Source organism: Phyllostomus hastatus, unplaced genomic scaffold, assembly GCF_019186645.2.
Source record: "Phyllostomus hastatus isolate PE091 unplaced genomic scaffold, TTU_PhHast_1.1 phas_contig_34, whole genome shotgun sequence".
NCBI lineage: Eukaryota > Metazoa > Chordata > Mammalia > Chiroptera > Phyllostomidae > Phyllostomus > Phyllostomus hastatus.
The window spans coordinates 66,558,971-66,582,943 of record NW_025333857.1 but is presented as its reverse complement, the minus strand read 5'-3'; the positions used below and the strand labels follow the sequence as shown (position 1 = coordinate 66,582,943).

Sequence of the window (23,973 nt, the reverse complement as noted above, 5' to 3'; positions counted from 1 at the left end):
ACAAGAATAGTTTGAGCAACAGCTTTCTTCTTGATCGTTCTTCAGTTACCATTTGGGACTTAAAAATACAAATTCGTCCACCCTTGGATCTGAACCACTGTGGTCTCTGCCTCTTCCCTTTAGTGTTTTCAGGTAATCTCCCCCATCTGCCATTTGCCTGGTTGTCATTTTAGCCAGTCTTACCGCATCACCATGTGAGGAAGATAGACTCAGACATAAGTCAGACTAAGTTCTTCACTTACACTAATTTCTACCTTGTACCTTTGTCCTTTGCCAGAATGTATAGTGGTACATAAACAAGAGTTAAAATGTGTGGACCAGGCTACAAATTCTTAAAGAGTTTTTAAAATGGAGAATCAACTACAGAAAAATAGGAGAAGGTATTAAAGGGAAGGTAAGACTTCATTCAGCCTGGTTTGGTATCTCTCTCTCTTTTTCCTACTGATCCCAACGTAAGTTCCCATCTCTGCAATTTACTAGTTGTGTTCCCTGAGACAAATTACTGTATTTCTCTGAGCCTCAGTTTTTTCCTCAGTCACCTGAGGGTAATAACATCCTTCAGATTGGTTGTGAAGATTAAAGAAAGTTTATGAAAGTTAATCATTGCAGTAACCGATACATGTTAGGAGCTAATACGTATGCTATCATTATGTGGATAAGATCAATAAAAGTTGGGCAAATGTCCTCTATGTCTGAGTCTCATATAGCACATGTTAAAATGCACTGGAGTTTATAGGTCTTGTTGAGATGGTAAATTAACATTTATGACTTTTTTTGGAATTACTACACCAATACTTGGGAGGTAAGAAAATGCTTCAAGAACATCTTGTATAACAGTCAGAGTGAGGAGGACATTTCCGGGGAAAGACCTTTTACAGCTTATGAGATAAAAAGGTAAAGTACATATAATCTGCTAACGGCAATCGATGCCATAAACGAGAGGAAAAAAATTCAGTGCCCTCCGAAAAGGATCTGGTCTGTGGGAAACTTTTGATGCTCCTTTGCTCACTAAGAACGTCAGATGGTCAGGATGTAGCAATTAGACTTTTAAGAGGTCAGTCATCTAATCCCAGACTTCTCATTGACAGTAAAACAGAGAAACAAAAGAGTGGATGCAAAATTCTGCTGGGCTCAATGACATTCTTCCATCCTAAGAGTCCTGAGACTCCTAAGCAGGAGGGAAGAACTGTATTAAATACTGATTGCTACAATCCTATGCACATGTTAAAAATAAAGAGTAGACGATGATGAATATGTCTTAAACCAATAATAATAATAGTGAACATTTTCAGATTCATGCTATTTCACGTTCAAGTTCAGGGCCAAGGACTTTATGCATGTTTCATTTTATTCTACCATCAGCTCTATGAGGCATCTTATTATTTGATTTTGCAGATGACAAAATTGAGGTTCCGAGGTTTCATTAAGTTGTCCAAGATCACATAGCAAGTTAGATAGAGCCAGAATTAGAATTCAAGCTTGCCTCACTGCCAACCATACTTTTTAAAAAATGAAATATTTCAAACTTTTAGAAAAGTAGAGACTGACCTATCAAATACCAGTATAACTACCACTGACCTTTACTGAATTATTTGTGATATAGTGCTAAACCGACTTCAGATGTTCCTTTAAAACAAAAGGCAATGGATAGAGTGAGCACTCTGTATACCTCTTCCTACCTCCCAATTCTCTATTCTTTTCTGAGGTAAAACTACTGTCCTGATTTAGTATTTACTTTTCACCACCATATTTTTACATTGTTATTACCAATGTAAATATCTATAGACAATAACATTGCCCTGTATGTTTTTAAACTTATATAAATTTTATTACGCTCTTTGTGTCATTCTGCAAGCTTGTTTTGTCAGCCAACATCACATTCCATTATACGCATATACAGTAATGTATTTGTCATTTTTCTGTTGTTTTAGGTTGCTGCCAAATTTTTGCTATTAACAAATAATGCTGCAAAGAGCATTTCTACACTAGTCTTTTTAGGCATACATGTAAAAGGGTTTTTGGAGTACATACCTGGAGAGTTCACTTTTCCATTTTCCTCTACCAGGCCTCTGCAGTCTGTGTGAATTCCTGATGTGATGTTGGAATACTGGGGTCTTGGATATGAGATAAAGGTACAGGAATGTGAAGTCACTTGGAAGAGGAATTTTAATTTGCAGCTAAAGCAGTGGATCTTGGGCACAAGGTATAAAGAGAGTGGTTTCCCCTTCCACTTGATCAACTGACAAACTAATTTTAAGCTGGACTTGGGGGTGTTGGTAGAGGGAAGTAATAGGATTGGTCCAAGTGAAACAAGAACACTTGGAAGATGTTGTTTGGTGCTTTAAGTCAATGTTTTTTAAACCATGTGTCCAAGGACCCCAGGTTTCCCATTGAGCCTCCTCAAGGGCCACCTGGGGATGCCTGTCAGGAAGACAGGCAAACAGCAGGGCTGCCCCACACTGTTTTATATATTTTTTGTGTAAGACTTTGTTTCAATAAACTTCTTGTAGCTCAATGGCTTTTAAAATTCATATAAATCTACAGGAAGACAAGTGACTAATGAGAGATACACACTTATAAGATCCCCCAACTGGATCTAGTTTATACCCCAAATTCCCTTTCATTCAGTGTTATGGTCAAAGAACTGAGTGTCCTGCATTCAGCAGTGCTGGTGGCAGTGACCCACATCTGAACCATGCTTCTGATAACACACCAATTAAGGATATAAACACACTGATAATAGTAGTAATAGTACTTGGTTGATTGTTTGTTGTCCTAGGAGCACCTTTATGTGGTGGTGACTTCAGGGAGTAATAGCAGGTAATTCAGCTTCTTGTTTGCAGTGAAGAAAGGGAACACTGAGGCTGGAGAATGAAGTGGGACCCAGATCAGGAGGTGGCCTTGTAAACCAAGTAGAATCATTTGGGCTCAATCCTAAGGGTAGCATTGAGGTTGCATTAGCAGGAATTTCAGGTGACCACCAAAGTTTCTGCCAGACCTCACTTATCCTCTTTTCGAGATGCAGGTTTGAAAAAAAAGCCAAAGACTCGCCAAAGGAACAGTTTAAAATGTAAAGAAGAATCCATCTTGGAGGCATGTTTAAAAGGCAGAGCCGTGAAAACGTCAGTGAAACGTTGTTGAGAATCTGTAAATTGTTGAACTTCGGTTCTACAAAGGACCTTTGAGATCCATCATTTTTTGAAAAGTTTTCTACCAGAAAACCCAATATCACTTATCAATATTGACTTTATAATAACAGCCAGTTAGTTAGTTGAGCTTAACATACAAATATTATCCATGATATTTGAGTGTTCTCCCTTTCTCCTAATGCCTCTTCCCGAAAATGATGGCAAGAGTACTTTGTTTGTTTTAACTTGACCCATCTTTCACAACCCAGTTTAATCATTTTACAGGTTTTGTTTTGAAACGAATGGGCTAGATGGTCAAACAATGGTGGCACATTTTTACCATTTTAATAACATATGCATGAGACACCTTTAGTGAAATTTGTGTATCAAATTTCCTCTGTGTGCCTTTTTTCATGATGAATTCAGTACTAAAGTATTGGTAAATTAGAAACTTATAAATTCAAGGCAAAGAATGCCAATGTGACCATAAAACACCTGAATTATAGAATAATGTTTAGAGAAGCCTGTTTTATTATTTTAAAACAGGGTACTTATTATGTACTAAGGTAGAAATGAGTGCTAATAACAGAAAGGTAGTAAAAAAAAGTTTCTTAGTAAACATAGAACATCATAAAATCTTAAAGGTAAAATTGTATTTTATTCTTAATTAATTACTAGACTCATTTGTTATTGAAGGCTTTGTTTTTCTTGAGCTTTTATGTTAAGATCCTCACTGAAAGGTATAACATGAGTTTATTTTTTCAAAAAGAAAGATATTCTGTGTCTGAATGGATATAAATTTTGTATCTGTGGTGTATGAATTAATAGATATTGGGGGATGTCCATTCCCTACCAAATTCTAAAGTATTTGACTAGTTACTTATTTTCTAAAGAATGATGCTGGCAGGCTCAACATGGCATTTTCTTTCATCGCCTGTCACAATCTCTCCTCCACCTAATGTTCAGCTTCTTCTCTAGACTGGGATAGACCAAGGAACTGTTCCATAGACTTCCTTTGCAGATTCAGCTTATCCTTAGGCCATTGCCAAAGCCAGCAACCCCACTGCTCAGGACTTCTCTAGAAAGACCATGTAGTGAGTCCTGTCTAAACCAAATGCTCACAGACAATATAAGGTCAGAGCAGTTGCCCTGGTCAGAAGAGGAAAGGCCAAAGGCAATGAGACCTACTGGTTTCTAGCTTCAAGCTTCTCGTAGTGCCACACTCCCCTGTTAGAATTCCTTTATTATTTGTTTCCACTAGAATTAATTCTCTAGGTATAAATCCCTATACAACATCTCCTATCATTATACCTGGGCGTTAAAGGTTGTTTCAGTTCTGGTATTATTTTTCCTACTTAGAAGTCCCTCTTTCTGATGTTAATAATTAACCAGTAAACTAATTTACTCAAATTCTTTAAGCTCAGTTTATTTAAAAGGAGAGTAAATTCAAAAAGATTATACCCATGGTTTACTGCTGTCTCCAGCCATGGGCCTTTGGGGCATACTTTGTTTTTTAATCTTCCTAGGGAAAAGCTGGGGACAGGAACAAACGTAAGTAGAAGAATCCGTCTTTATTTTTCAATGTATCTTAGTCGTGATGAATGGAATGTAAATTTGGTTGTCTGTGTTAATTTGAAAATTATACTTTTGAGAATACCAAGTAAATAGTCTCATCTCTGAAGGAGAAAGTCATATATTTTGATTTGATGAATAGCTAAATACATGGCAGCTTTTATGGGATATTTTTTTAAATTACATAAGTGATTATTCAAATTTCTCTTTGAAAAAGAACTATATAAACTCTAGATGATAAACATTCTTGTCATTTATTGCTTATTTATATTTAGTGCATAGTTTTTTCTGTGTTTTCTGTATACTGTGCATAATAAAAGCAATGGTTACTTGGGGGTTAATTCTAATATAGTGATTTGAAAAACTTGTAATTACTTTTATGTTTATGAGCTCATTCTTCACAATGTTTAGTGATATTAAAATACTGTGCATTTAAAAAAAACTGTGCATTTTAAATTATATCTTAAAATAGCGATCTCATATTTAGAAATAACATTATTACCAGACAGGCACCAGCCTGGAGCATGTCTTCCTCATGCTAGCCTGGAGTGTGTGGGTTCTTGACTTTGAGTAGGAAAGATTTCACAACACAAGTCCAGGTGATTTTGATCAGGTGACATTTATTAAGGCTGGGAACAGTGAAACAAAGGAAGGACTTGGGGTAGAAGAAGTAGCAGGAGAGAGCCTGGGCAGTACTCTGCTGGCTCCCTAGAAAGGTTATAGGAAAGGAATAAGCCAAAATGGTATTCTGTTAACTCACCTGGAAGTCAGGAAAAGGGGGCCTTGGAGACAGGATCAGGGTGTAAGCCTGGGTTGAGCTGCTGCTGCCCACTGCTCACCTTGTTGAAAGTCTCCTTAGGACCCTTGGAATTTAGGAGGAAATAAAATGCACATGATCAGGAAGGGGGATGGGCATGCTCTAGGGTGAGCCTGTGCTATGTCTTCATTCTGAGGGCTTTTTATCTTTTCCCCTGCCTGTAAGAATCTTAAGGGAGGGCTTTAGCAGAATTACTCAATAGTTTTCCACTTGCATTTTATAAATAGGCTATGTATCACAACGAGCATGTAGGGGTTTTGGAAATATTCTTTGGTCCATTATACTGTTTCACTTTTATCTTGGGCCTGTCCAGCTTTTAATGGTGTTTTTGTTATTTGTTTCCCTGACTTCATTTGTCCTTGGCACAAATGACATTAATCGGCTCTTTGTTCTTTATTTCCCAGGCAAGGAAGATTTAAGCTATGTATTCTATGGTTAGGGAGGAGAGGTAAAAGCCATTCACTCTTAAGTGTCCTTGGTTACAGGAGATAAGTTCTTGCTGGCTGTAAGTTGCTCACACTGTTTGGTCCTGTTTGGTTTTCTTATCTCAGTTTCCCCACTCTACTTGCCCAGGAATTTTCCTAGCTTCTTACTATCCTGCCTCAATGTTGTTGAAAAGGCACTGAAGAGTATCTAATGGAACCCACTCATTTCCCATATGAGGATAAGTGCAGAGACGGGAGGTGACTTACCAAAGGTCATGCTGCTAAAGAAAGACAGAAGCAGGACTAGTATGGAGGACTCCTCTTTACCATATTTTTTTCCAGTTTGTCATAAATGTATATGTACAAATATGTAAACTGTGAATATAAATGTGTACTTAGAATGTCATAAACCTGATTTTCTTACATTATTTCAATCACCCCAGTACCTTTAGTAGCTTTTATTTGTTCTTTTTTGAAAGACAAGTGGCTGCAGTTCAAAGAGATTGAGATTAAGTTGTACAACTAGGACTACAACTAGAACGTGGGTCCCCTGATTCTGAACTGTTTCTACTACATTTGTACTTGCTCTTAATAAGCATTGCCTTTCCTTCTCTCAAAAAAGTGAGCATGCACCATTTACAATGTCATCAGTCAATTAAACTAATACATTTAATTAATTGATTGATTCAGTAAAAATTTATTGAGTACCTACCATGTGATAGGCACTGGGGATATAGTAGATGGTATAGAGTTTGCATCTAGTGGGAGAAGCAATGAATGAATGAATGAACCAATGAATGAGTGAATGAATGAACCAATGAGTGAATGACTAGAAAAGTCAGGTAGTTATTAATGCTATGAAGGAAAAAAGTAAAGGAGAGTAGTAGAATAAAGAAATAATGGGGCACTGTTTAAAAATGTGGACAGATAAGGTTCTTTAAAGTACTCATACAGAGCTTGAAAGAGAGCAAGGGAGCAAGCCTTACAAATATCTGGGGAAACAATATTTCAGGTAGAGGCCAAAAGTGACGTTTTTTGTCCCCCTGCAAGCTCAGTGGCCTGTTCCTCTGAAAAGAAAATAAGTAAAGTATGAAATTCTTTAGATTAGATTGTGCTACTGATAAATCAGCAAGGACCAAAGTCTGTAGGAAGAGTGGTTTCAGAGCAATCTTTTAGGGACTTGGAAACTGAATATTTTATGTTTCACCACCACTAACCATATTGACAATTTAAAATTAAAACAATCTTAAACCAAAAATACAAAACTTCTAAGTATACTGAAATTAAAATACTCCTCCTCTCCAAATTAGCAAAAGTCTATTCAGTGTAGTAAAGCACTTGAAAGTGTTAACTCAGGAAATAGGATGCTCAGGATCAGTTCCTAATTCTATAACTTATAAACTCTGTGACCTTAGGCAAGTTAATTATCTGTTTTCTCATCTGTAAAATGGGGTTAATAATAAGACCTTCCTCACAGAGTGGTTGTAGCAACGCAGTGAGTTTATAAAGTGCTTAAAACAGAGCTGAGCACATTGCAAAGTTTCTGTAAATGTATCTTATTATCATCAAAGCTAAAGTTTTCTCACGTTCTGCCATTCCTGGATAAGCATGTGGGGAAATCAGATGATGCTTGGAAGTCTGGAGATCCTTTCCTTTCTTTCGCAATGTGCCTGTAAATGGTTCCAAATTAGTTGTCATGTAGAACTGCCAAATGCTTTAAAGGATTTAATTGCTCCCAAATTAATTTCATTGTTATTAAAGACTTAGTGATTTGAAAAGACTTATTAAATGTCAAAATGTTAACAGGAGCCTGCAATAATTCTGCCCGTTGGCGTGATGGGCTGACTGTTCGGCCTCTTAAATTAGTCAATCATTATGACCTTTTGGGTTGAAACACTTTTTTCTATGTAATAGCATAAGTACAACAGCTCTCACTATTCAAATGATATACTTTGTGATAATATAATCAATAACCTAGATCATATTTGTAGGTTTTCTTCTAATAAACAATGAAAAAAATCACACATTTAAAATTTTTATTTCAAAAACATATAGAGTCACTTTCATTCTTGTATAAATCACATGCAAAATAAAACTCCAGGAACAGCCTGGGGCTGTGAACAAAGCTTGTAACTTTGACCTCAATTTAATCTGTGACAGCAAAGAGAGACCTGAGAATAAAGTCCTTCCTCATTCTAAGTCAGGTGACCTTAGTCAAATTAACTTCTTATCACTTGTACAATTAGCAAACAATAGTATCTAGTCATTGGGCTGTTGTAAAGACTGCAAGAATTATACACAGAGTGCTACATGATAAGTGTTCAGTCATTGTTGTTATTATTGTATGATTGTGATCATTTGCTCTCTAAGGTTCCAGAACTACTTCCATTTTCTAATGCATTCCCCCAAGATCACTCTTATTCTGGCCTTTTAAAAAATCTACTCACTAGTATAACACCAGTACTTCTAAGGTTATTTCCTTTCTAATAATTTAGTAAAATTAATGAACCTTAACATTTATTGAGTACTAAGCATGCTAAGTGTTTTCATGTACGTAGTCTCATTTCATCCTTATCTCAGTCTGGTAAAGAAAGTAATAGTTTCACAGTTATTGAGGTCTCAGAGAAGGGTTAGTGATTCATCACAGTAACTCAGCCAGTAGATGGCACAGCTGGAATTCAAGCACTGGTAACTATGTTGGTTTTTTGTCCATTGGACAAAGATAGTGACCCTATGTACATGTTCTAATCAACATCATTAAGTCTTCCTGTGCTGCAGTAGCTCAGGAAAGGTATTATTACTGCCTTTCAAAATGTTCAATAAATTCCCAGTGCTATTTTTTTTATTCCTAATTTCAAGCTATTTCTTTCTTCTTAGAAACTATGCTGAAATTAGCATAGATCACAAATAAATTTTAATTAAAAATTTATTTTTAAGTTGAGAAAATGTGCGTATTTTAAATTGAATATATCCAGTAAGATAAAAAAATCAGAAGTATAACAAAATATGTTATATAGAGCTTCTGATCCTTCTCTTTTCCCATTTCAACAGGTATGTCATATCAGCACCAAAAGTACTTCGTGTTGGAGCATCTGAAAATATTGTAATTCAAGTTTATGGGTACACTGAAGCATTTGATGCAGTAATCTCCATTAAAAGTTATCCTGGTAAAGAATTTAGTTATGCTTCGCAATCTATTATTTTATCCACAGAAAATAAATTCCAAAACTCTGCAATCTTAACGGTATGTATTTGTCCTTTATTTTCTTTATATATATAGAATATCCTCAGTAAAATGTGTTCAGAGATTGAACATTGAAAACATATTTGGTCATTTATACCATTATACCTCTGCGATTGTTAGCTGAGGTATGTCAGTCACTAATAATAATACGAAGGGAGCAGAAACCTCTAACTAGGAGAGTTGTGTCTGTTTTTTGAGCAATGCATGTAAATGGTAACATTCTTATTAGAAAATAAAATTGTACTCATATGAAAATATTTGAAAATGAATTGAGAATACTTATTTTCTGTCAAAATTATTGTTATAAAGAAGGAAAAATATGAATATGCATATTGATCTGTAATGCATTACATACAGGAAGCCATGGATGCTATTGAACATTTGTTTGTTTAAATTCCAATATTCTACAATTATAGTTTCTAAGAATAAATTATTAATTACTGAAAACAGCTCTCATGTACAACTTGTGGTTAATAGAAAGAAACAACCTTGATCAAATAACTTTTTCTTCTATTGAGATATTATATAGCAGGGTCAGAAACATGCTTGCAATTAATTTCTCATTAAAAAGTTCTGGTAACTAAAAATAATTTTCCAAACTTAGTATTTATTCACCCATGTGAATAGATATAACAAAATATTATTTTAAATTCCAGTAAAAATTCAAAAATCAGGAACCAGAAAAATCGAACACTACGAGACCTGGAAGGGGCTCTGGGGTTCATTTATACCACTGCCTCTTAAAAGTGAGTTATTTAAGAAAGAAATTAAAATTTGAAATTTTATAGTTTAAAATTATCATTATATTTTTAGCATTTTTAATTTATTTTGATTTTATAATTATATAAAAGTCATAGACATAAGATCATAGCTAGTTTTAGGTTTGTACATATTTAAGTAAATAATATTTACTATTATTTGTACATATTTACATATTGTACATATTGTACATATTTAAGTAAAAAGAGGTAATGTATACTCATATTACTCAGTTTTGAGAAATTGATCTAAATAAATTCAACCAACTATAGGAATTCTTTTATTAGTGTTTTTGGTGGTATATGCTCTAATCTCTTAACAAATATTTACATTTTATTAGGGTTTATTAAGAATTAAACTTCATCTCCCAAAAGTATTATTTTCAGCAGACACTTATGTGACTCAAGGTAGCCACTAGCCACATGCACTTGTTACTTGTCAATTTAAATCAATCAGATTTAACAAAAATAAAAAATTTAGTTCCTCAGTCACATGAGCCACATACTAAATGCTCAAATGTGACCACATTTGACTGGTGGCCGCGGTATTGGACAGCAGAGATAATAAAACATTTCCATCACCACAGAAAGCTCTGTTTGAACTGTGCTAACTTACATGGTTAATTGGAAAGTAGATTAAGATGGAGAAATCACAAAAATTGGTGCATATCTTAAGCATTTAATTTTACCTTAACATTATAATGTACCTTTATTTGCCAGTTGTTTGATACTGTGCCAAGGTCCTTTCTTGAAGTGCAGGCCCACTGACTGGGACGTCAAATCTTATTTATTAGGTGTCACACCTTTAACACATCACCTTTGTTCTACAGTTTATGTTTCCTTAAAGTGGAGAAAGAACTTAAAGACGTTTGCAAAGAGCCTGAGTGCAGAATCTTTATAGAGTTTTACTGTTTTCCCAGCTTTTACAGTACTCACATATTTAATTCCACAGCAGTTGATTTTAGTGATTGATTTTTATCCTGCGTCCAAAGCCCAAGTTTTCACAGAAGCAATTATCTTTCTTTTATTACTTTTTATGTATTAAATTTGCATAGCATGCAATATAAAGTAGATAATTACAATCACTTACACATTTTGGAAAGTGCACTGCTCGACCGGTGGGAGCAGAAGGATGTAGCTATAATGAATGCACAGTGTCCTGACACCAGTCAGAATGTTGAGGGGAGGGAGCGGAGTTCATGGGCTAAGTGAAAATTTATTAAGAGAGCTTCTGTAGCTTAAATAGTTTTACTAAATGCATATAGTATTTAGAAAACACTTTAAATTTTGGTTAAGGCATTTAACACTGAAGGGCTTTGGGCAAAATTTATTTACCCTTCTGGCTCCCCTACTACTTTTTAAATAGTTAAATGCACACACTTATTTTTCCTTCTAGTGAGATTCCAGTGGTATGTAGAAAGCCAATATATTCTTTTTTGCATTAATATATTCTTTTTTGTCAACATTTTCTGTTACAGATACAACCCAAAAAATGGTCTGAAATACAAAACCTAGTTTCATATGTGTATTTGGAAGTTGTATCAAAGCATTTTTCAAAATCAAAAAAAATGCCAGTAACCAACGACAATGGATATCTCTTCATTCAAACAGACAAACCTGTTTACACTCCAGAACAGTCAGGTAGAGTATAAGATGCTTCTTTCCCTGGGGAGGACAACTGCCTCTATACTGTAGAGCTTTTTAACACTTGGAATTAACTGGAGACAGGTTTCCAATTTGTTTAAAAGGGTCTCAATTCCCAATCACTTTTACACTTATAAATACTATGTTAATTTTGAATATATATGGTAATTGCTAAATAAACAATCAAAATTAAAATTTGATTTTAAATGCATAGGTAAATTGCAAAATCAACAATTACATAATTTGCCTCATCAGTTCATTTCCACATAGAAAAGTGTTTTTTAAAAATTGTGAAATGTTGCATTATATTTTATTTATTAAACAAACATAAGATGTAATTGCCAACACTATAATTTTCGCAATGGGGAAATAATTTATTATAGAGGCACATTCATTTAAAAAGTTCTGTTACTTTGGAGCTAACCCTCAAATTGAGAAAACAAATCCAACCCTGGAAGATAAGCTTTTTCAGCAAAGAATAAACTAGATCACAGAAATATATGAATATTATTTTTCTCAGGAGAATCTACCTAAGAAAGTTCCTATTAGGACACTATTTCATATTCATGATTCTTCTGTTGAAGAGGGAAAAGGCAGGATAGCCCCAAACTCTGGTTGAGGAATAACAGAACTTACTCCCAAAGGACCAAAAGTAAAACACAGAAAAGTGTGAATGGTGCCCAGATATGTTCAAGTGTCTGCAAGTCTTCGATTCCTCCATATCTCCCTCTCATCCTCAATGATTTTTGAGCACATTGGAGGTGGAATTATGAGGGAACTATATGTGGGATGGGAAGGTTATGGAGTTTTGATCATGATATCCCTGGTGAAGGACAGAGGAAGGGAGGCAGGACGAGCCAGCTTCGTTGAAAAGCTTTTCACACAGTGCATGCTTGCCAAATGTTGGTCGATGGTGACGATGACAGTAGTGGGACGGAACAGGCCTGCACATTACCCTTCCAGTGGAAGCACCTGTCATGGTCAGCTGAGAAAGGAAAGTCTAGAGAGGGTGGAATATTGTTCATGGTGTGGGCAGAATATCATTGCCAAAATAGTACCATCTATTGACTCAAGATGACTTCGTATACAAGCAGATAGTCACTGCCTATAAAGCTTGGACTCTTTTGAACATAATTATACCCAGAAACAAATCTATCCTTGCCCTGTCCTCCTTCTATATTAGAGGATGCTTCATTAATTGGGGCCCATTAACACTGCCTACCTCTTAGGGTCTCTAGTCTTTGTTCAATAAGTAGTCTGATCCCCAAAACCTGGGACTTTTTTTAGCTATCAAGCTTTCCTTAAGAACAGACTCATACATTATTTCTCTATCAGGACTTTACTGTAGGAAGACTTGGTATCTTCCTCTATTCTAATCGTAGGGGAAAACTAGAAAATTTTCCTCTAATTTCCACTAAGCAGACTCTGGAGCCAAGCTGTCAGGGTTCACATCCCAGCTCAGGCCGTTACTAGCTCCGTGACCCTGTGCGAGTTACTCGGCCTCTCTGAGCCTCACTTTTCTCATTTGCAAAATGGAAATAATAATCAAACATACCTCATAAAGATGTATTAAGTGAATTCTTAAGTGTAAAGCACTTTTTAAAAAGTGCCTAGCACAGAATAAGCACTAGGGAAAGTGTTTTCCATTATTATTTAATCTGTGGAGTAACACAAAGCCATATGTACACAAAGAATTACTTTTAAGTAATTCTTAAAAGTAAATTCTTTTTAAGTAATTCGTAAAAGTAATTCTTTTAAAATTGGTTGAATCTTGTTATTTGTAGTTCTGATGTCCTGATGCACACATTTAATCTGATGTACACATTTAATCTGAAGATTCTTGAGGGATTTTTAGTGTAAGCATCTTTAGGATAAAGGCTTAAATCTTCAAGGCTTTATAGGATAAAGGACTTCAGGATATAGGCCCAAATCCTTCAAATCCGTACAGGCTGTGTCCTGCCTTCCCCTCTAGCTTCATCATCCACCAGGCTCCACCTAGTCTGTGGACACCAGCCAAACTGACCTCTTTTCTGGTGCTTGCTCACACCGTTTTCCCATCTATATTAAAGATGGGATGTACCTCTGTCTGCTACATTCATGACCCTCCATTGCCTTATTACTTCCTACTCAACCATTACGTGTCATCTCAAAGAAGGCAGCCCTGACAACACTCCTAGAAAGCCAGGAAGTGTCTTTTGTGGCACCTCTCATCCCCAGATTTTTACACATACTTGTGTGATCATGTGTTTGCCTCTCTCCTCCACTCCATTAGAAGACTTCCATCCCTGATTTGTTTCACCAAGAATCTCGGGGCCTAACAGGGTGCCTCACATAGAAGGCACTTAATACCTTTTTTAAAATTCAAAGTCATTATCTTTGGCACAAAAATGTATTGATCTTGCCTCCGATACACCATTGCTCTAAAGACATGATTAATTTTCTAACCTAAACACAAACTGGTTAGAAAGTAGACATGTAGTAGTCATAGAAATAATAATAAAAAAGAAATAATAATCATTTGTTGATTAGTTATTATGTGCCAGGCCTGTGCAAAAGCTTTGTCTCATTTAGTTCTCACAACATTATGAAGCAAATATTAGCAGCCCCATTCTACAAGGAGAGAATTAAGATTTAGAGGGATTAAGTATTATGCTTAGGATCACACTAAGAAGTGGCGGAGGCAGGAGTGAAACCAAAGTTTTGAACTCCAGAGCCTGAGCTTTTGTAGCACAACTGCCTATGGTAAACATCCCGGTGATGCTCAGGCCTGGGCCAGGAATGTTCATAAGGCAGAAGGGAGAATTCCAGGCTGGAGATAGGACTGAGCATAAGGGTATAGCAGAGCTGGGGGATTTACTGAATATTTTGCTTTAATCCTATGGTCTTAATGAAACCAGTTTCAGAGATATTAATTAGCTTTTTATATAGAGCTTTGCATAATACAGACTCTTTAAAAAAAGTTTATGATGCCAGTTCAGTTTTATTTTGTGGGACAAGTTTTGGCCATGAAATGATTTGAGTACCAATGAAACACTATAGAAATAACAATTATGTCATTGGAACTAGATGAGCATATCTCAAACAGCTCTAAGTTGAAAGCTAAGCAGATGCATTTGTTTAAAAGGTGAGGATCTACTAATTGACAGAAAGAAATGGAAGAGAACTAATTGTTATTGAGTCACTGACATTATTCTTTTAACAATGAGAGAACAATTGTGTGATCTGGCTCAATAAATATAACAAAACTATACAATTCAAAGATGACTTTAGCAACAATAAAAGATAATTTGAGGCTTTTTTATAAGAGTATATAATGTCTGAATCAAACTACCTAATCTTTCATTAATCTTCAACTCTAATATGAGATAATATATTACATTCCCATATAACCATATGGTAGACATTACTATTTTGCTACTATGAAATTCTTGATAAACAGTAGCCTAATTACAGATATATGTAATTTTGTACTATATATGTGTTCCCAAAAAAGGTTGTATGTAAATATATTTTAACAGTGAACTGTACTTAAATTCACTAGAACTAGCTTTTTAAAGAAATCCAAAAGAATTCTTATATATCTGCAAACTTTTTCTTTTTTTAAAAAATGGATATTGGCATATTGACCATGCATTGATTTACTGTAATGAGACTCATCTCTTTTAAGGATGATTGTTGTTAAAAACCAAAATACCCTTGTGTTTAGAGGTTTTGATGCTATCAATTATTCTTACAGTAAAGGTTAGAGTTTATTCACTGAATGATGACTTGAAGCCAGCCAAAAGAGAAACTGTCTTAACTTTCACAGTGAGTATGTTATTCATCTAAATAATTTAACTCGTTTTTAAAATAAGATATGCTATTTCATAACCCTTCCCTAATGCCATATTGACTCATTCAAAATTCAGTAAATGGTGACTGAACACTTTCTGTGAGTATACCATTGTGTCTATGCCTCTAAAATAGGCATGTGTAAAGAGCTCATGAAAGTTAAATCCCAACAACTTACGATTTTAAACTAAATAATTGAAATACATCCTTTCATGATTTATTTCTTCAAGAACATCAGTCAATCACTAAGAGTGTCTAACCTTTTAGCATCTCTGGGCCACACTGGAAGAAGAAGAGTTGTTTTGGGCCACACATTAAATACACAAACACTGACAAAAACTGATGAGCAAAAAAACGGTGTTAAGTAAATATATGATTTTGTGTTGGGCCGCAGTCATAGCCATCCTAGGACGCATGCGGCCCAAGGGCCTTGGGTTAGACACCCCTATGTGAATGAATTGAATACCTAGTATAAGATTTTAAAATTTGTATAATTCAAGATAAAGAATTACAATCTATGGTACTTAAGGAACTTAGAGTATACTAACTAACGTGTTTCATACTAACATGTGTGAAAATAGTACTAAACCATGAGATAAAGATTAGCAGTTATCAACCTTTTATCAGCCATGACACACATAACAGATGATAGATACAAGTGCAATAAATGCCCATGGCCTTGCCCAGTTTGTGCCACAGCCCTACAAGATTTTTATGGGGAAATAACTAACTGCTCATATATTAACAGTAGGTGTATTAGTAATGGTCTTTCATTATAGGCTACAGCACCTTTTCGCCTACTGAAAAACAGAAAAACAAAACCTTTCCAAAAACACAAGGAAAAAAAAGTGATGTATAGGAAAACTCTGAATCTTTTATAAATCACAAAAATCATAAACCTCTATAAACTTTTACATCTGACTATTATTAATGAATTACTTGTGAAACATCAGAGTGTTTCAAGATTGTGGTTGATAACTATTGATAACATGTACACTCCAGGAATTTAGAGAGATCAGTGAGGCCAAGGGACACTTCAGGAAAGAAGTGAAATTGGAACTGGACCTGGAACAATGAGTAGAATTTAGATATGTGGAGAAGAAGCAGGAGGATTGCTAGAAAAGGAATGATGGGTAACAAAAAGTCACAAGTGAGAGGGACAGGACAGGAAGAAGGCAATTTCATTCACGAAAGGAGGCATCCCTGGGAAAAGAAGGGTAAATAAGACTTGAAAGTTAGACCAGGCCTAGAAGACTTTGCATGGCAGGTTGTAGGAAGCTCCTGTAGATTTATTGTAGGGAACTCTGACAAAAGATGGAAGAGAAATTTGTAGCCATGAGCACTGCTATGGTGGAAGTGTAGGAGTGTGGAGTAAGGGAGACCCACTCTGGGCTGCCGCAGAAGTCTGGAGGCCAAGAGAGGCATTGTCATGTTGGAGGGAGAAGGAATGCAGAGAGAGGCCTCTCAGACTACCTGAACTGGAGAGTAAGGAGAGGAAGCAAGTAAGAATGGCGTTGACAGGAACAAAGATGCTGATTTACAGAAGTCACAATAAATGTCAGACTCCAGTGTGAATTTATTTGTTTATAACCATGGGCCTGTATGGGCTGAGTTATCTTAAAGCAGAGGCTCAGGAGTTATGAGGGTTTTTTTAAGATTTTATTTATTTATTTTTAGAGAGATGGGAAGGGAGGGAGAAAGAGAGGGAGAGAAACATCAATGTGTGGTTGCCTCTTACACGCCCTCTACCGGGGACCTGGCCCACAACCCAGGCATGTGCCCTGACTGGGAATCGAACTGGCAACACTTGGGCTCACAGGCCTATGCTCAGTGCACTGAGCTACACCAGCTGGGGCTCAGGAGCTGTGAGTTTTTTTCTTGGAAACTCAAGGTTTGAGTTTAGGAGAATAGGTATGCATTCATACAGGGTCTGGCAGAGGCAACATCTGCTTACGTGTGGTTGGTAGGGTAATAGTATGGATGTAATAATTTATAGTTTTAATTTGAACAGTTCACCTAAAATGTCATAGGGTGTGCTTAAGTGTGATATTGTTATGTTACAGAATTACATGCTTATGATTTTGTAATAAAAAAGAGACATTATTTGTGTTGGATCTTGTATATAGGTACCAGAGAATAAAACCATACTAGAGTAAACAAAACAAATTGTAGAGTAGGACAAATGGCATTGGAGCTCAGAGGGAAGACAAAATTGGGGTGGGATTAAAGGATGATGTAATCCCTTTCTGGAATAGAATAGGTAAAGGAAGCCTTGAGCTGGTCCTAGTGAAAAGAATGGCCATAGGTTTTTTTAAAAAAATAGTGAAGAACTTCTCATGTAATATAGAACATAAGTTTAGCTATGGCTGCAGGAAGAAGTAAGAAATGACGCTAGTACATAAACTGGCTGACTGATGTCAGAAGTCTGGGAGAGAATAAAGGAGAGGCAGTGTCAGCTTGAATGCCCTTTTTCTGAGGATGGAAAATACTGGTGGGAAAATGAAGACAACTGTACATGAGCAAAAATAAATAAAAAGAAGAAAGAGAGAAAAGAAAGAAAAGGAAGGAAGAAAAAAATACTACAGCATTTGGACAGATGCTATTTATTTCACCTCCTGCGCCCCTCCATGGTGGAACTTCAGTGACGCAGAGCCCTGACACCACACAAGGAAGAATGAATGCCCGCTATCCTGTGTAAGAGCTGTCCCAAGAAGACAGGATTAAGGAATCAGATCCCAGAACAGTGGGGCATCAGCTTGTAGAGTGTCCTGAAAACAGTACTCAAGAAAGATCATCTTAGAAACACCATGCATGATAAACTGCAGGGATAAAGAATAGACCATAAAATACTTAGCCTCAATTCTAATTCTTTTTCAAAATGGACCTTTGCAACTTGAGAAAAAATACCTTAAAATCCCAACCATGCCCCTGGCCAGGTAGTTCATTTGCTCGGAGTGTCATCCCATACTCCAAAAGGTTGTGGTTTTGATTCCTGGTTAGGGCACGTACTAGGTTGTGGTTTCCATCCCCTGTCAAGGCGTGTACGAGAGGCAAGAGATTGATGTTTCTCTCTGTCTCTCCCCACCTTCCTCTATATCTAAAATCAATAAACATATCATCTGGTGAGGATTAAAAATAAATCCCAACCATGAATTTCTCAGTCACAGAATATGGTGGTCAGTTTCTGTGTTAAGACCAAAGTGGACCTTTACACATAGTCCACAGACAATAAAAAACCTCATTTCAATAATTTTCAAACCCACACACGAAAGCTTATGGGAAAGCTTTATGAAAACTTTAAAGTTTGTTTAACTATTTTGAACGTTTTATCAAGCTCAAAATTAACATATTGCATTTATATATAAAGTATCTAGCTAATAAATACATTTTATAGTAGATTTGCTTTAAAAAGTTCAAATGAACAGATAAGAAATTTAGATGCTGGTATCTATAAAGCCTGTAAGTCCACGTTTGATTTATTATAACATCAGTTATTGTTACACTTCTTTTTTTAATTATGCCACAGAGAGTTGAGTCTCATCTCTAGATAACTGAGACTAGGATACCTGGATGCTGATTTATACCTTTGTGTGTGTGTGCTGCGGGGGGTGGGGGGGGGTGGACACAGGAAATGGAGGAGGGGAAAGAGGGAAGGAAGTGGCTTAAATGAACCTTATTTGTCTTCAATACATTTAAATAATCTTTCTCCTTCATATTTAATTTGAAGACATGGATTTTTGTTAGTAAATATTTCTGTAGATCAAATATAGTATAATCAGTTAATTTTTTCATGTGGTTTATGTGCTTTGATGTTGTTTGTTTTTATTCAAAGGATCCTGATGAATCAGGAGTTGACATTATGGAAGAAAAGGATTATACGGGAATTATCTCTTTTCCTGATTTCAAGATTCCACCTAATCCTAAGTATTTAAAAATATTTGTTCATAAAGTTTTCTCTAAAAAGCACATCTGGAGCTTTTAATGGTGAAGCAGATCATCAGTCAAACGAAACCACCTAGTACTAATAAAGGGTGTCAGTGTAAAAGAAATGAGGATATGCAAAATCTTTTAAATGGTAATGAGAAGCTTGACTCATTTTGGTGGGGTAGGACTTCTTAAAACTTCTCACCAATCTGCTTTACAGACAGAAATTAAAATTTGGAAGAGTGAAAAATAGACCTCGGGCTTTTTTTTTTAATCAAAACCATCAGCCTTCCACCCTTTATGGAAATCTAATAGACTATCAGACTAAAAAGGTGGTGTAGTCCTATGCCTTGCTGTGAGAGTTATAAAAATATTACTCTTCCATAGGCTTCCAATGGCTACAGTATTACTTTAAAGCCAAATCTTTTTATGGTCATTTTTGCTCTGCCCTCTAGAAGGGGGTTTGCAGTTAATTTACTATACAGAAGATTATTTAGAGACTTGGATTAAATTGGGGGACTTAAATATATCAGATAATTTTTAAATTGTATACTTTCTTGAAATATTACATGCTTTGAAGTACAGAATTTAACCTATTTTATAACTATTTTCATTTCTCCAACTGTTATCATTTTTTCATCTTGTGCCATTTGCTTTGTGACAGATTATGTGTCAGCCATGGTAGCCTCTCATGGCCAGGACTTTCCTGCCCCAGTACCTTTGCACATGTCCCCTCTGCTTAGAATGTGCTTCCTCTTAATTCTTCATAAGGCTGGCTTCTTCGCACTCTGTAGGACCTGGGGTAAATTCTCCCTTTTCAAAGAGGTTATCCCTGGACACATGATCTAATGTAGTCCCTCTCTTTCTTTTATTCTCTTGTTTATTTTCTTAGTGGTACTTTTTTCAATATTGCAATTATTTATTTAGTTATTTACAATACTTGCCCATTTATTCCCCAGTAGACTGTAAACTCCCTGAGGACAGCGGTCATGTTTGTATTGCTCACTGTTATATCCCCACCACTTCAGTATAACGGGCACATTGAATTAAAGATGATGACAATATTGAATTTATTAATTGTGTAAACAATGTGCAAAAGTAGATGTTATCTTTCTCATTTCACAAATGAAGTTAAGCAACTTCCCCAAGTCCAGTCTGCTAGTAGATGGAAAAGTAAAAAATTTGAACTCCTGTGGTCTGTTAGGTCCATGAAGACAGGGAGTCATTTATCTTACTTATTTTTTATCTCTGCTCTTTAATCCAGTGCTTAGTAAATATTTTTGACTGAAAGTTTGTGATTGCACTCAGGTCATTTTTCTCTTTAAACAAACCATACTTTGTCTCCAGCTCCAGTTTCTTTTACACAGGTGTGAATTTTGTCATCTGGATGGACTTGACCTGCATTATATGTCTCAAGAGACAATATTATGAATTTTCTACTATAGTATAGATTTTAATATTGTGTTAGTATAATTAAGCTCCAACATCAAATAAATTCTGAAGTATCATAAGCTCTTTAATTCAAATCTATTGATAATATTAAGATAAAATACCTGAAAAAATGTTTGAAAAACTAATTACTAAATAGTTTCTATTTCTATCCTGAAAACACTCAATGTTTTCAGTTTATTGCAAATAAAATATAGTTACTTAGGCTATATACATCTTTACTTACTTCTCCCTCCTTAAAACAGGAATTGATTAGTTTCCCACTAGATAAATTAAAACTATTTGATGATTTCTGTAATTTTAAATATTTTGCTTTCACAGGTATGGTGTGTGGAAAATTCAAGCTAAATATAAAGAGGACTTTTCAACAACTGGGACTGCATATTTTGAAGTTAAAGAATATGGTAATTTCTGACAATGAAAGCTTTACCTATAATGAGTTAGTGTTTTTGCAATAATTATTTTCATTAATGAGCTTAATGCAGAATCACTCCCTGAAGATGAAATAGCCTACTGGTATGGTTAAACATGCTGGTGGATGGGTTGGAGGGACATGCTTGTCCCAATGGCTAGGCTTTAGTGCAGCATGGTCTTGTTAACCTTGAATAAGCACACCGACCTCCCTGGACCTGTGTTCCTCATCATAGAACCTGAGGAGACCTAGCCCCTGGAGGAGCATGAGTAGTTAAGGTCTTTTTCCAGAGTTGTGATTTTAGGAGAAACTTAATTAGAGATGAGGTGAGTAGAACACAGAAAGACTAATTGATGGTTTATGAAAGTCGTTACAGTCCATTAGGGACAGAACAGGGACAACAATTGGATTTCCTTACCTCTAGTCCAGTGCTATTTTCCTTCTGGTTCACAAATCCCTAATATATTTATTTGGAAATTAAAGATATTCTCATTTTGAAATCAATCATATTAATGGACTAATAATTAACATATAAATAGCTTAATCTTTCCATTTTAATAGTTGTTTATTAGATAATTTGTGTGCTCTGATATCAAATTTAACTTTCTTTGCTTGAACTCATTTTTTAATCCCCAGGAGACTGTTAATATGGAAAATAGACAAATTTGAACAATTAACAAACAAAACAGTGACAACAAATTTGTTACAATTAAACTCAACTTTGAAGATTGTAGGTCTTCAATATGTGTAATTACAACCAACCTCTCTCCCTCCAAGTGTTTTTGCCACTTCCTGCATGTATCTAGAATTCATCCACCTCTTATTGCCTGTGGCCACCCTCATTGATTCATCACCAGGCTCTCTCCTGGATTATTGCAAAAGCCTCTTAATTGCTATCTCTGCTTTCCAACTCTTCTCACTTGTCATTAGCCAAAATAATCTTGATATGCAAATCTCATCATATTTCACTATCAGAAGGTCTCCAGTAGCTGCTCATTTCATTTATCATGAAAGTCAGGATCATTATTTTGAGCTGGCCTTCCCCCTCTTCAGCTTCATTATATACCACTCTTGCCCTCGCTTCCCTCCTGCACTGGTGACTTTGTGCATGATGTCCCATCTGCCTACAACACTTCCCCCTCCCTCCTTGCCTTGGCAATTCCTACTCATCTTTCTAGTCTCAACTGAAAATTCATTTATTCATAGAATCTTTCCCTGCATTGTCTTTTCTGAGTAGGATTCTCTGTACTTCTTCATACCAGTTTTCATACCTGTGGGTTGGGTATTTATCTGTGTGTGTGTGTGTGTGTGTATGCTTATGCCTGTCTTTCCTGTTTGTGGGTGCATTAAGGACAGAGTTTGTGTCTCTCTTGTTCACTGGTATGTCGCTGTTGACAGGAATGTTCCTACTACATGGCAAGTGGGTATTAGATGAAAGGGCAAGATATTTCTTTGCACTTTATATCCTGGAGAGACCATACCTGCCTGGATCTTTGATAACATAGGAATATAGGGCAACAAATTGCATTGTTCTTTTTCTTCTAGCCTTCACCATCTAGAAAACACATGAGCCGTATCTGAAGCCGGCTATCTCACTGAAACTTGTGTGCCAGGCATTGTTTGTCCACAGTATCAGGTTCACTTCATTACCCAGTTTTCTATCAACTGTTGTGCAGGTTAATAGAATTAGAATCCATAAGCCCTGGTACACAGTCTGAGTTTGTATAAAGAGAAGACAGTGATGTTTCAACAGGAGATACTGTTTTCTCTTGGGCAATCAAAATACCAAAAAATAGAAAGAAAACAACTGCTTTCTGCTCTAATTTTTAATTTTGCATGGATGTTATTTCTTATAGTTAATTATAACCTCTCTCTTCTTGACTAAAGTTAGAGTTTTGTGCTGGAATTTAGAAATTGGGTCAATTTTATCTATTGGACAAAAAAGGGAAACATTAAATAAGCAAGAATTTTTTATTTTCAATTTAATAAACATTATTAAACATTTACTGTGTTTAAGACTTTTGATACAAGTGAAAATAAAAACACAACAATGCAAAATCTATGGGGAGATAGAAAAAGACTTATGAGAAGGGTGAGAGGGGGAGATATATGAAAATAGAGAACAGTCTATTTTCCAGGAGCCCATACTCTAGTCAGAGAAATAAACAATTGCTTAAAACAAATGCTGTAATCCGAGTATAAACAAAGTGCTTTGGGTACATAGAGCTGGGCTGATCTCTAATTGGTGGAATGGGAGGCTTCCCAGTGATGTCATTGTTGTTGATGATAATGATAATGATGACAGCTGAATGTTGTGTTGATGTTCCATCAACTGTACCAGAAAGAAGGCTGCTCTTAAGTGGTGACATTGCCTTTTTCTTTTTATTTTCAGTGTTGCCACATTTTTCTGTCTCAATAGAACCAGAAAGTAGTTTCATTGGCCATAAGAAGTTCAATAATTTTGAAATTACTATAAAAGCAAGGTAAGAAAGTTGTTTATTTTTCATATTGTCCAGCTAAATTGAGTGCCAGCTCTTGTTGGTGAGAGTTGCCCAAAGTGAAATCTGTGATTTCTTCCCCAGTTCTCTTGCCATGTAATTGACATGGAACATTGTGAAAGTTTAAGGTACATAGTGTGTTGCTGAAATCTGTAATTTATTGGCAATGTCTACCATGACTTTGGGATTGACCAATTGAAGAGACATCATGCCTATAGTTTATTTGCCCATTCTGATGTGGACTGGTTCTGATTTTAGCTTTGTTGGTATT

At 35.7% G+C, this 23,973-nt stretch overlaps 1 protein-coding gene across 2 annotated transcripts in view; it reads left to right on the top strand.

Moving 5' to 3' along the window:
* Positions 1 to 4,555: 4,555 nt before the first annotated feature.
* The window catches only part of C5 (complement C5), a 90,674-nt gene continuing 71,256 nt past the window's right edge, over positions 4,556 to 23,973 (top strand). For both annotated transcript variants that reach the window (XM_045840627.1, XM_045840626.1), the window contains exons 1-7: positions 4,556 to 4,679; positions 8,994 to 9,186; positions 11,423 to 11,585; positions 15,325 to 15,395; positions 19,252 to 19,343; positions 21,114 to 21,196; positions 23,597 to 23,687. In XM_045840627.1, coding sequence (XP_045696583.1) covers positions 4,615 to 4,679; positions 8,994 to 9,186; positions 11,423 to 11,585; positions 15,325 to 15,395; positions 19,252 to 19,343; positions 21,114 to 21,196; positions 23,597 to 23,687 — 758 coding nt within the window. In that variant the 5' untranslated portion in view covers positions 4,556 to 4,614. The remainder of the gene's footprint in view (positions 4,680 to 8,993; positions 9,187 to 11,422; positions 11,586 to 15,324; positions 15,396 to 19,251; positions 19,344 to 21,113; positions 21,197 to 23,596; positions 23,688 to 23,973) is intronic.